This window comes from Garra rufa, chromosome 3 (assembly GCF_049309525.1).
Source record: "Garra rufa chromosome 3, GarRuf1.0, whole genome shotgun sequence".
Classification (NCBI taxonomy): domain Eukaryota; kingdom Metazoa; phylum Chordata; class Actinopteri; order Cypriniformes; family Cyprinidae; genus Garra; species Garra rufa.
This window is the reverse complement of record NC_133363.1, coordinates 8037374-8050707: the sequence shown is the minus strand read 5'-3', so window position 1 is coordinate 8050707 and position 13334 is coordinate 8037374. Positions and strand designations below refer to the sequence as shown.

The 13334-nt window shown below is 33.9% G+C and overlaps 1 protein-coding gene across 1 annotated transcript in view; it reads left to right on the top strand.

Annotated features, from left to right (window-relative positions):
• The window catches only part of dhx38 (DEAH (Asp-Glu-Ala-His) box polypeptide 38), a 34360-nt gene extending 31309 nt beyond the window's left edge, over positions 1–3051 (top strand). The window contains exon 27 of the mRNA XM_073835647.1: positions 1794–3051. Within this exon, the coding sequence (XP_073691748.1) occupies positions 1794–1875 (82 nt within the window). The 3' untranslated portion in view covers positions 1876–3051. The remainder of the gene's footprint in view (positions 1–1793) is intronic.
• The last annotated feature ends 10283 nt before the right edge of the window (positions 3052–13334 follow it).

Sequence of the window (13334 nt, the reverse complement as noted above, 5' to 3'; positions counted from 1 at the left end):
TGAAGTTAGTGATATATTCTCACAACTACGAGTTATTAATTCAGATTTGCAATTCATTTCTGAGGAAAAAAAACTCAATTATGAGAAATGCTCACAATCCTGAGGAAAATGCCAGAATTGTGAGATATAAAATCGCATTTGCAAGAAAAAAAGTCAGACTTGAGAGTTTTTATCTTGCAATTCTGACTTTTTTTCTTACAATTGAGTTTATATCACGCAATTCTATGACAAAAGTCTGTTGCTTTGTAATATTTATACATCACATGAAAGCCGAACAAATAAGCTTTCACAATAACTTTTCACTTTTTTATTCATTGGTGGAAAGTGGCTTCCATAGATGCCTGTTTAATTTTTTTTTTTTAGAAAAAATGTTTTTGTAATGGCTGTAAAATAAGAATAACCATATTTTTTTTCAAAAGTGTAAGCTAATTAATTCACACACAACACTTTTATCATTCTGCTGAGCAAAAGAAGTTCAGCTTTTAAAAATTGTCTCCAGAACTTGCTTTTGCATTCCACTGCTGTGCATTTGGCATTTTTACCCAAAAATGTAGACATAAAATATCCACAAATAATTAACCTAAACATGAAAACTCACCCTCAGGCCGTCCAAGATGTAGATGAGTTTGTTTCCCAACAGATTCTGAGAAATTTATCATTAAATCACTTGCTCACAAGTGAATGGGTGCTGTGTTTGTAATAAATCCAACAAGACGTTTTTAACTTCAAACCATTGCTTCCAGCTAAAATGCGAGTCCTCTGTCCATAATATTGCTTTGTCCAGTGAAAAAGTATCTCTCATCTGAATCAGGAGAGAAATATGCACTGTTTACAAGTGAAAACAGTCTAAAAGAGACACATATGTCTGGATTTTGTTATGAGACAACAGCAGGGGGATCGACTTTTTTTCCACTGGAGGAAGCATTATTATAGATCATGGACTCATATTTTGGCCTTGATGGGTTTGTTTATTTCAAACATGCAGTTTTTTGCTTCAAAAGGCATTAATTGTTGGACTAATGTTTTTATTAGCTGTTTGGACTCTCATTCTGATGGCACCCATTCACTTCAAAGGATCCATTGGTGAGCAAGCGATGCAGTGCTACATTCATCCAAATCTGTTCTGATAAAGAAAGACTTATCTACAGTTAATGGCCTGCGCATGAATAAAATTTGAATTCATGCCCAATTTTTTTATTTAAAAATTTAAATATGAGTGCATTATTCTTTAATTAATACGTAGCAACATGCTGAAAAATGCTCAAAATAATGTCAAAATGGAGAAGTGAGCCTCTGCAAAGACTCAAAACACTATAGCACAATGCCAGAGACTCACATTTTCTTTATAAATCATAGAAATGTAGTTAATTGGAATGTGCATTAAGAAAAAGAAGTATTAAACTAGCTAAAAGTTCAATGGGAGGATGGCAGGCAGCAGAAAGTGAAGTGATGGAGGTGTGAGCTGAGTCTGTGGTGGAAGAGCAGGAGGGTCATGGCCTGATGGATGTAATTGCTGGCGGTGTGAGGAGGGGAGCGCTGTGCACTGCTGTAATTAAAGATGATAGATCGCCCTGTCAGCTACATCAGACCCGTGTCCCGCAGGTCCCCACAGAGACAAACTGTCCTTTTCTCTCTGCCCGAAGCTCCTTGTCACCGCTCTGTCTATTCTTCTCATTTAACCTTAGAGCAAACCTCACAACTTCTGATGCATGGGACATTACAGTCACACACATGAACTTTCTATTTAAAGTAACATCTGGAAATAAACATGTCTTTTTATCATTTCCAAACAGGGCGATAAAGATCTGCACCCCGGGACGGAAAGAGGAAGCGCCCATGACGCCAAAACGAACACCGGCCCGATTTGGCTTATAGTGCTTGTGTCTACAATTTCAGCCTGATAGCACTGCAAATATGATGTTGTTTGGCACAGTTAGTTCAATCAGTGCAGTTTTATTGTGTTTGTCACATGCAGCTTCCAGTTTTGTCCAGCAGTAGGAGCAATTGTATAAGGATAAAAATTCTAGTCTTCATCTCTTCCCCTCAGACAAAGTGCTTTGTGACTCTTTCGGACTGTCTGGACTGAGATAAAAATGAATGCTAGTACTGCATTGAATCAGTGTTTAGCCAAATACAAAAAATAAAGACATTCTTAGATTTGAACGCACTTGAACTAAAAAAATAATAAAAATCAGCTTTATTTGACATTATAAATATACTTAGCCCAACGATAGGCTTTTATAATGCTTGAATGTTTGTGTAAACCAGAACAGCAGAATTTATTCATGTCCTGCTGTAATATTCACTTTATCATTGAATTCTAATTCCCGTTCTCTCATATTTGGGTTTGTGAAGCGTAGCTGTTGTATCATTCTTTCAGAGAACACAGAGCATCCATGAATATTAACTTCCTGTACTTTGATAGGTTAATCCCCTGTGGATGAAGCTTGTCTTTGTTATCCTGACAAAAACATTGCTAGAATATTTCATCATTCTGCTGGAATCAACACTGACCAGGCGGCGGTCAAATCCTGCGTCGTCTTTGATGCAATTGGGCTGCAAGTCATTGAACAGATGTGCTGTGTACCGACAGAGATGACAGGCCATGAGATGACAACATGATCAACCGCTTGCCACCGAGGGTCATTTCACTTTCTTTCTGATTTTCGGCCCTCTGTTGCTCTGTTTGTGTTTTGGAAACTTTGAAGTAAGAGTTCTGTTGATCTTTATTATTCTTCATTACTGATGTGTACAGTATGTCTGCATATTGTGTTTCTCTCCTTTGTTGTATGATGTAGATATGCAGAAGTCAAAATATGTTTAGATGGAACAAATTGTTTGGTAAAAGGCTGGGAAATAGGAATAACCATATTTTTGAAAGAGTAAAAAGTCCATTCTGTCTTTCCTTTGTATTTCAATTTTACTGTTTTTATATTAGATATTAAAGAGATGAATATAGCAGTGCTTTGTTGCCTTTATTTGTAGGTAGTGATTGGATATGTTGTGCTGTTTTTCTTTTGCAAACGTAGTAAATTGACATCTTTGACCATTTATCTGTAGTCTTTTTCCGCGTCTTATCTGAAACCCTGTTCCAAAAAGCATTCGAGGCGTTTCCACTGTCATTTAAACCCAAAAAACTTATTGCCCATTGCACGGCAAAAAATGCTTTTCTTACCTAGACTTTTTGTCTTGTTTCCAGCCAAAATATCTAAATATTCTTAAATCAAGAAGGATTTTCTAGACGAGTAAAAATTATTTTCTTGTTTTCAGAATTAAGTTTGTTTTTGCTTGTAACAAGCTAAATAATCTGCCAATGTGGTAAGAAAAATAATATTGTTTTCTGTTTGAAATTAGATTGTTTTTGCTTTCCCCATTGGCAGATTATTTTGCTTGTTCTACGCAAAAACTCACTTAATTTTGACTTGTTTTTTCTAAGAACAAGAAATAATTTTTAATCGTCTAGAAAATCCTTCTTGATTTAAACATTTTTATATATTTTGGCTGGAAACGGCACGAAAAAATCTAGGTAAGAAAAGCATTTTTTTTGCAGTGTGGTTCTCACCAATGGATCCTGTGCACTGAATGGGTGCCGTCAGAATGAGAGTCCAAACTGTTGATGAAAACACCACAATAATCCACAAGCAATCCACACCACTTCAATTAACATCTTGTGAAGTAAGAAGCTGTGCATTTGTAAGAAACTAATCCATCATTAAGGTGTTTTAAACAATCAATTCTGACCAAAATGTAAGTCCATAATTCATAACACTTCATGCAGTGAAAAATCCACCAACATATTTCACTCATAAACAGTTATTGATATTTCTCTCCTGATTCAGATAATACCACTTTTTCACTGGAAAAAGCGATAGTATTGTATTTTAGTCAAAAGCAACCGTTTCAAATTAAAAATGCCTTGATGGATTTGTTACAAACACCCAATATTTCACTTCACAAGACGTTAATTGATGGACTGGACTGGAGTGGTGTGGAATATTGTTGTTTTTATCAGCTGTTTGGACTCTCATTCTGACGGCACCCATTCACTGCAGAGGATCCATTGGTGAGCAAGTGATGTAATGCTTCATGTAATTCTCCCAGTCTGTTTCGACTAGGAAAGAAAACCATCTACATGGCCTTAGGGTGAGTACATTTTCATTTTGGGTAAACTATTCCTTTAACTAATTGGACCTTATTTTAGTGTTTCCATCGTCTCTATATGATGCATATAAAAGTAATTATCTAGTCATCATAAACAACTGGCAGTCATGGAACAATAAAATCTTGTATTCGACAATAGTCACGTTTGATATAAAAAATTTAGGTGGTACTAATTTAAGTGGTAGAAATGGGAAAGGGAATAAAAAAAGTATTCTCAATGAAAATATGACAAGCGGTGGCTCCCAACCCAGAATGGAACATTTTGGATGGTTCCCTGATTTAAAACACATGATCCATATCATCAGCTTCAGAGTAACTCGAAGACAGGGGTGTCAATCCTTCAGCTGGAGGGCCACATTTCTGCAGACTTGAGCTTCAACCCTAATCAAACACACAAGAGATTTCTGCTGAAGGTCGCCAGGATTACTTCAATTAGAGGCAGGAGTGTTGGAGTTAAACTACAGACGTGGCCCTACAGGAGCAGGATTTGACACTTCTGCTGAAGGGCCTTAACCGGGTGTCACATAATCCAAAAATGAGCAATGTTGGAAAACTTCAGGACCAAGACAGAACTACTGAGTTATTACTACACTAATAACTTTACTAACTGACCAATGTCAAGTCAAAAATATTTGTATAGGTCTTTACAATATGTGACCATGGACCACAAAACCAGTCTTAAGTAGCACGGGTATATTTGTAGCAATTGCCAAAAATACATTGTATGGGTCAAAATGATAGATTTTCTTTTATGCCAAAAATCATGTTTCATGAAGATATTTTGAAAATTTCCTACAGTAAATATATCACAATCTAATTTTTGATTAGTAATAAGAACTTGATTTGAACAACTCTAAACGTGATTTTCTCAGAATTTAGATTTTTTTGCACCCTCAGATTCCATATTTTCAAATAGTTGTATCTTAGCTAAATCCTAACAAACCATACATCAGTTGAAAGCTATTTACTTTAGCTTTCAGATAAAAAGCAAAAAAACTTGACACTTACCGTCAAGCCTGAAATGATTCATACCCCTGGCAAATTCTGACTTATTAAAGTTATTTTTATTCAACCAGCAAGTTTTTTTGACCAGAAATGACACAGGCTTCTCCCAAAAGATAATAAGACGATGTACAAGAGGCATCATTGTGGAAATTTTTTTTCTCATCTTTTATTTACATTTGAACAAAAAGTGGCATGTCCAAAATTATTCATACCCTTTGCAAACTGTCACAGTCTATGGGAAAATTCAAAGTTCTGTACCATTCCAAATAGTCCAAGCTGTTCTAAAGCATCCTAATTACCCTGATTCATTGGGAACAGCTGTTTTAATCAACTCAACAGGTGAAAAACAGAAGCTCTCTGCTGTTGGTTTGTGGACAGTCATGGCTAAGACAAAGGAGCTCATGAGGACCTGCGGCTGCGCATTGTGGCTGCTCACAAGTCAGGAAACGGCTATAAGACCATATCTAAATGTTTTGAAGTTCCAGTGGCTACAGTTCAAAGTATGATTAAAAAATACAAGAGGTCCTGCACTGAAAAATCTCAAAGGACATGGTCGGAAGCCAAAAGTGACACCTGTGCTGGCCAGGAGGATAGTGAGAGAGGTAAAAAAAGAACCCAAGGATCACCACCAAGGCCATCCTGATCAATCTGGGCTCTGCTGGTGGCAACTTCTCAAGGCAGACTGCTGGGTTTCACGGACGCAGACCAAGGAGGACACCACTTCTCCAGATAAGGCACACAAAAGCCTGCTTGGCCTTTGCAAATGCTCATCTGGACAAAGAAGAAGACTTCTGGTCTTCTGTTTTATGGTCAGAATGCAAAACGGCACCATGAAAAAGGAGCAATACATCAAAATTCTCAACAACAACATCAGGCAGTCTGCAGAGAAACTTGGCCTTGGGCACCATACTTTAACCATAGTATTTGGAATAAAAATGTGGTCATACAAATGATAATTATCAAAACGCCACCAAATACATAAATAAATATGGTTACTACACTTGTACTATAATAAAACCATGGATAATTTCCATAAGTGATATATTGCTTTATGTGGGATGCATTATATCCAAATTTTAATATATCGCTGGGCGATAGAGTTTACATTTTTCAACGATAACAATCCAACAGTTGATGTGCTGTATCCATTTGGTTGGATAATTCTTATTCTTCAACACATAAGTAAGCATTTCAATGGAAGTAACCCTATGGGCGAGACTTCCGGTTCATAACCAGAAGAATAACAATGTGCAGAAAACGGTAAAACTGTTTGCACTACAAACCAGTGTGTTCAGAATAAAGATAATACATTAAAATAATATGGACACACTAATTTATAATATCAAGCAACAAAAGGAGCGGTTTTGCACAGATGAAAACAACTAGATGAGAATGAGATGGAAGATGGTAATATTTACAAATGGCCTCGCCTACTCTTACCGAAAAAAATAAGGTGGATAGCATAATAATTAGCGTAGACGGGCATCTTTTTGTTTTGTGTTTGATATTAATTATGAATTCGTATGTTACACTTTTATCAATCTTAATAGACCACTCTGAAAATTGTTATGGTAAGGTACTGATGAACGCCTCAAGAGATAGGTCAGGTTGTTCAGTGCTTAGCTAATAACATCAAAATATCATACTTTTAAGCTCATTGTTCAGATTCCCCTTTATTAGCTTACCTGCAGATGGTATAACAGCTCCAGTTCAGTCAAGCTTTCTTCTCATTTACTCTGGCCAATGAAAACACTGACACCTGGAGGGCTGATCTGGGTACAGCAGCGGACTGACCTGCGCTCTGCCTGAAGCCATTAACAGAGCTCTCTCTGCAGCCTCATAAACATGGTTTCATAAGATTTACTGCTATCCTTTGATCAAAAATTCATTTCAGGTGTCATAACGAGTTATTTTCCCGTTAATTGGTGTTTTTTTCCTTTCTTTCCAATTACAGCTAATATTCCAGAGTTCAGTAAAATACCTGGTGAGCTCAAAGAGAAGCCGAAAGATCAACCCTGTATCACTATTACGGTGAGCTCACCAGACAGACATCCCAGAATTCAATTATTCACCACAGCCAGGGGACATTTAATCGGACGTCCATCAGGCAGAGGTGAGGTAATACACTCTGATTATAATTATGATTGATGACCCTGTGTGATAAAATGTCCTTTGCAGAGTGCTTGTTTTCTTCATTTTGCAAGGCATTATCATGGACATATTACATGATGTTAACCGATTACCTGTGGTCTGATGATGAACTTTGTTTTATGGCCAGACACTACTGGCCTACTGGCAAGACAAAACCATGGTCAATTAAAAAAAAAATTAGGCTTTCATAACATGACTTCTATGTAGTGCGCTGAAAACATTCAAAATACACATTTAATTATACACTTTATATACTAGATTTCAATTGCAATATATATCATTAAAGGCAGTTTTTTTCAAAACTAGTCAAAACTGGAAATCGATGGAAGCTTGTCTCCGCCCTGGGATAAAAAATTAAAAAGGTAAATACAACTTTTTCTCACAATTTAGCGTTCTTTCTTTGAATTTATATCTCAGTTGTTTTGCAGTTCTGAGATCGTTTTTTTTTTTTTTTTTTTTTTTACATTTTTTATTATTATTTTTAAATTATTTATTTAATGGAAGAAACAAAAAATCTCAGAATTCAGACGAAGAAGTCAGATTCAGATTTGTGAGATGTAAACTCAGGATTGCAAGAAAGTTTATATCTTACAGTTTGGCCATTTTTTTCTCAGAACTATGTTTATATCTCATAATTCTGACTTTTGTGGCCAAATTATGAAATATAAACTCAGAATTGCAAGATGTAAACTCAGAATTAAGAGAAAAATAGTCAGAATTGTGAGATATAAACTCAGAATTGTGAGAAATAAATTTGCAATTGCAAGGAAAAAATCTAAATTGTGAGATAAAAACTCAAAATCTTTTATTTATTTTTTATTCCATGTCAGAAACAAAATAATCTTACTTAAGAGAAAAAAGTCAAAATTGTGAGATGTAAAGTCAGAATTGTGAGATATAAATTTGCAATTGCAAGAAAAAAAATCTGAATTGTGAGATCAAAAATCACAATTATAAATAATAAAAAAAATTATTCCATGGCAGAAAAAAAAAAACTCAATTCAGAGAAAAAAGTCAGAATTGTGAAATGTAAAGTCAGAAGAGCGAGATATAAACTCAGCATTGTTAGAAATAAATTTGCAATTGCAAGAAAAAAAAAATTCTGAATTGTAAGAATTGTAAGAATTGTAAGATAAAAATGATTAAAAAAAAACAGAAATTCCATGTCAGAAAAAAAAAATCTCAATTCAGAGAAAAAGTCATAATGTTGATGTAAAGTCAGAATTTTTTCTTTTTAACATTTTATTTAGCTTTTTATTAGAAAATCTCAGAATTCAGAGGAAAAAGTCAGAATTGTGAGATGTAAACTCAGGATTGCAAGAATGTAAGTTTATATCTTGCAGTTTGAACATTCTTTTCTCAGTGTTGTGAGTTTATGTCTCACAATTCTGACTTTTATGGAATTCAAGGGAAAAAAAGGAAAAAAAAGTCAGAATTGGGAGAGTTTAGAATTTAGAGTTGTGAGATAAAGAAAAATGTTTTTAAAATTTGATTATTTTTTTTATTCCATGTCAGAAACAAAAAAATCTCAGAATTCAGAGGAAAAAGTCAGAATTGTGAGATGTAATCTCAAGTTTTACATAATTTCAAGAAATACTGTTTATATCTTACAGTTTTAACTTTTTCCTTAGAACTGTGAGTTTCTCACAATTCTGAATTTTGTGGTTGAATTGAGATATTAACTCAGATTTCAGAGAAAAAAGTCAGAATTGCGAGACATAACTTCAGAATTGACAATTTTTTGATGTTTTATTTTTTATTTCATGTTAGAAACAAAAAATTTCAATTAAGAGAAAAAAAGTCAGAATTGTGAGATATAAATTCGCAGTTGCAAGAAAAAAACTAAATTATGAGATAAAAAGTCAACATTTTTTATTTTATTTTATTTATTATATTTTATTTTTATTTTGTTTTATATTTCATGGAAGAACAAAAAAAATCTCAAGTCAGAATTGTGAGATGACTTTTGTGGCTGAATTGCGAGATATAAACTCAGATTTTTTTTTAAAATGTTTTATTTATTTATTCAGAGAGAAAAATTGTCAGATGTAAAGTTGGAATTGCGAGAAAGAAAATCAGGATTCTGAGTTTATATCTCTGATTATTGGAGTGATAAAAATAGGTCATCAGTACGAAACAAGAAATTTGAACCTGGCTTTATCCAGTGTTCACATTTCTTTTCTCAAAATGTATGCAAATGTGTGCATATATAATCGGATAAATCCCTATTTGGATATTTTAGCACATTTCAGAAAACAATTGTCTTAATGTACTGTGATTAATAAACTGTGGAAATTATATATCATATACATATCTATTAGTTAAAATTGATACCCTATTCAGCTGTAATGTCTTGCCTTAAAATAAAGAGTTTTAGTGCTTTTAGCAATATGAAATAATAGACAGCCCACTATACACAATATTTCCCCTGAACCCTTCCCTTTGGTAATGGTCTTTGGGAGAAACCCCCTCAACCCACTTTAATGAGGCAAATCTCAGATATTGGCTGACATTTTAAAATCCTCTTCCTGAATGGCAGTGCCAGCAGTCATCTTTACAAGAGATTTCTGCTGAAGGTCTTTGTGATGATGGAAGGAATTATAATGGCCTTGGTGTCAATGTGAATAGGAGCCGGTGGCTTAAGAGTAAAACCTCACCTCACAGATGAGCTCGGGAATCCCAAGATGCTTTGGGTCTCGAAGCCCGTTCATTTTACAGGCGGGTTTAGACCAGATGCCCTCCGCTCCGCTCTGAGATTTAGGGTGACTAAAGAGGGAGGGATCATGTCATGTGTTTGTCATTGTCAACAACGAGAAAAGCAATAAAGAGCGAGTCTCCATTTCAACTTTCAATGGGAACTGACTGCGTCTACTGTCATTAGAAAGACTAATGTCTAAAAACATTCAGTTGTGTTTTGTTAACCAACACTGAGACTCATTTTTTTAAATTAAAAAATAGTACTAGGATCATTCCTACATTTACGTTTTTCCTGTATAAAGCCTTGTGTCATATTTGATTATCAATATGATCAAAACTTCTACATGCCTTCTGTCATCTGATTGATAGTTCATACCTTTATTTTTAGCAAGTAAAAGGCCTTCACCCTTCAGGTTGTGGTTCACTTTTTGTTGTGAAATCTTTACAAAATTTCATCCAATTTTTTGCCATATCAATAACATGCCTAAATTACACACAGTGTCGCAGTTTAATAGTTTGTTATTTTTCCTCTTTGAATATGAACTCAGTATTGAATATGAACTTTTGCTCTGTACTGTAGATATGAATTCAACTGAAAAAAAAAAAACTTGTGAAAAAATATCTTTCAGGTGGTCAAATAGCAAATAGTGGAGCTCTGCAGCCACCTACTGGTAAAAGTTATTTGTAGTTTTGTTTTTTTTTACTTTTAAAACTGGATTTTCCAAAAGATGGGCAAAAATCTTACACTAAACCATGTGAAATTATCCATGTTATCCACATGAATTAAAATTAGAAATTTGGGTCTTTTATAAAGTGAATTTTACATAAAAAAGTAGTAGTAGTACCCATTTAAAAAATATGTATTTATTAATTTATATATATTTAAAAAATATCACTAACTCACTGAAAACTGCACAAATGTAGAGTAAAAACTTTAATAAACAGAAAAATATACAGTACAGACCAAAAGTTTGGACACACCTTCTCATTCAAATGAATGAGAAGGTGTGTCCAAACTTTTGGTCTGTACTGTATATATATATATAAAAATAGTTTACATCTCACATTTCTGACTTTTTTTCTCAGAATTGCGAGTTATAAACTCACAATTCAGACTTTTTTCTCAGAACTGCGTGATATAAACTCAGAACTGCCTGATATAAACTCGCAATTGCAAGTTATAAAGTCAAAATTGCGAGGCATAAACTCACAATTCTGACTTTTTTCACAGAATTGTGTAATATAAACTCGCAATTGTCAGAATTGTGAGAAAACCTCGCAGTTACAAGAAAAAAGTCAGAATTGTGACTATATTTCGCAATTCTGACTTTTTTTCATAGAATTGCATAATATCTACTTGCAATTGTCAGAATTGTAAGAAAATTTTGCAGTTACAAGAAAAAGTCAGAATTGTGACTATATTGCGAGAAACGAACTTGCAATTGCGAGAAAAGGTCAGGATTGCAATTCTGCCATTATTTCTTGCAGTTGAGTTTATGTCTCACAATTCTGACTTTATTTATCTCAGAATGGCGAGAAACAAACTTGCAATTGCGAGAAAAAGTCAACTGTTTTTATCTTGCAATTCTGACATTATTTCTCACAGTTGAGTTTATATCTCGCAAATTTGACTATTTCTCAGAATTGTGAGATATAAACTCACAATTGCGAGTTATAAAGTCAGAATTGCAAGATACAAACTTACAATTCAGACTTTTTTCTCAGAATTGCGAGTTTATATCTTGCAATTGTGACTTTATAGCACGCAATCGTGAGTTTATTAAGTCAGAATTCTGAGATATAAACTTGAAAATCAGACAACACATCAGTCTTTTTTCCCTCAATATTGGATATTATAACTCCCAATTGTGAGTTTATAAACTCGCAATTGCAAAAAAGTCAGAGTTGTAAGGTTATTTCTCACGATTGAGTTTATATCTCTTAATTCTGAGGATTTCTGAAATTGTGAGAAACAAACTTGCAATTGCGAGAAAAAGTCAGAAATGTGAGTTTTTATCTTGCAATTCTGACATTATTTCTCACAGTTGAGTTTATATCTTGCAATTCTGACTTTATTTCTCAGAATTGTGAGAAACGAACTTGCAATTGTGAGTTATGAAGTCAGAATTGCAAGATATAAACTCACAATTCTTTTTTTTCTCACAACTGCGAGTTTACATCTCACAATTCTGCTTTTTTCCCCTCAGAACTGTGAAATATAAAATCAGCTGCTAGTTATAAAGTCAGAATTGCAAGATATAAACTCAAAATTCTGACTTTTTTCTCAGAATTGCATGATATAAACTCGCAATTGTGAGTTATAAAGTCAGAATTGTGAGTTTATGCCTTGCAATTCTGACTTTATAACTCATAATTGGGAATTTATATCAGGCAGAAATTGCATTTTCACAGAATTGCATAATATAAACTCGTAATTGCAAGAAAAAAAAAGTCAGAATCTTGCAATTCTGACTTTAACATAATTGTGATTTTATATCTTGCAATTCTGAGAAAAAAAGTCAGAATTGCGAGATATAAACTCACAATTGCGAGTTAAAGAATTGAGAAAATCAGAATAAACTTGCAATTGCGAGAAAAAAGTTAGAATTGTGACTATCACAACTGCATGTTTATATCTCACAATTCTGATTTAATTTCTCAGAATTGTGGCTTTATATCTCACAATTCTGATTTTATAACTTGCAATTGCATGTTTATATCAAAATGATGAGAACAAAAAAAAAATGTTAGAATGAGATGTAAACTTGCAATTGCGAAAAATTTAGAATTGTGAGATAAAAAGTCGCAATTACATTTTTTTAAATTCTTTATTCAGTGGCGGAAACAGGCCTCCATACAGTTGTGAACATCAATGCTGTGATTTGTGACAGCTCTGCAAGTGTCATGTTTTATACAATAAACCTAAATGTTTGTATTTTAGTTACCCTAAAATACAAAGTCGTTGCCATTTTTTCCCCCCCTGAATGAATCAATTGAAGGAGTCAGGTAGGAGTGAATGATTCAATGACTTATTCACAGCTGTTTGTCACCATCTACTGGCGCAACAATATAACTGGCAGAAAATCATTTCCACTAATGCCCAAAATCACATACTGGGTAGGTACTTTTGAATAAGTATCAGTACTTCTAAGATTTTCATTTAAACTACCGCTTTCACCTTTTATAAAATATGTAGGGATTTTCAATCAGAAAGTAAATCTGCTAGTAAACTTCACAAATAATTACAAACTGATGGCAAGTAACACAAGTGATTTAAAGTGAAAGACTGAAATAATATATTTTTTTTGTAAAGTGTACAG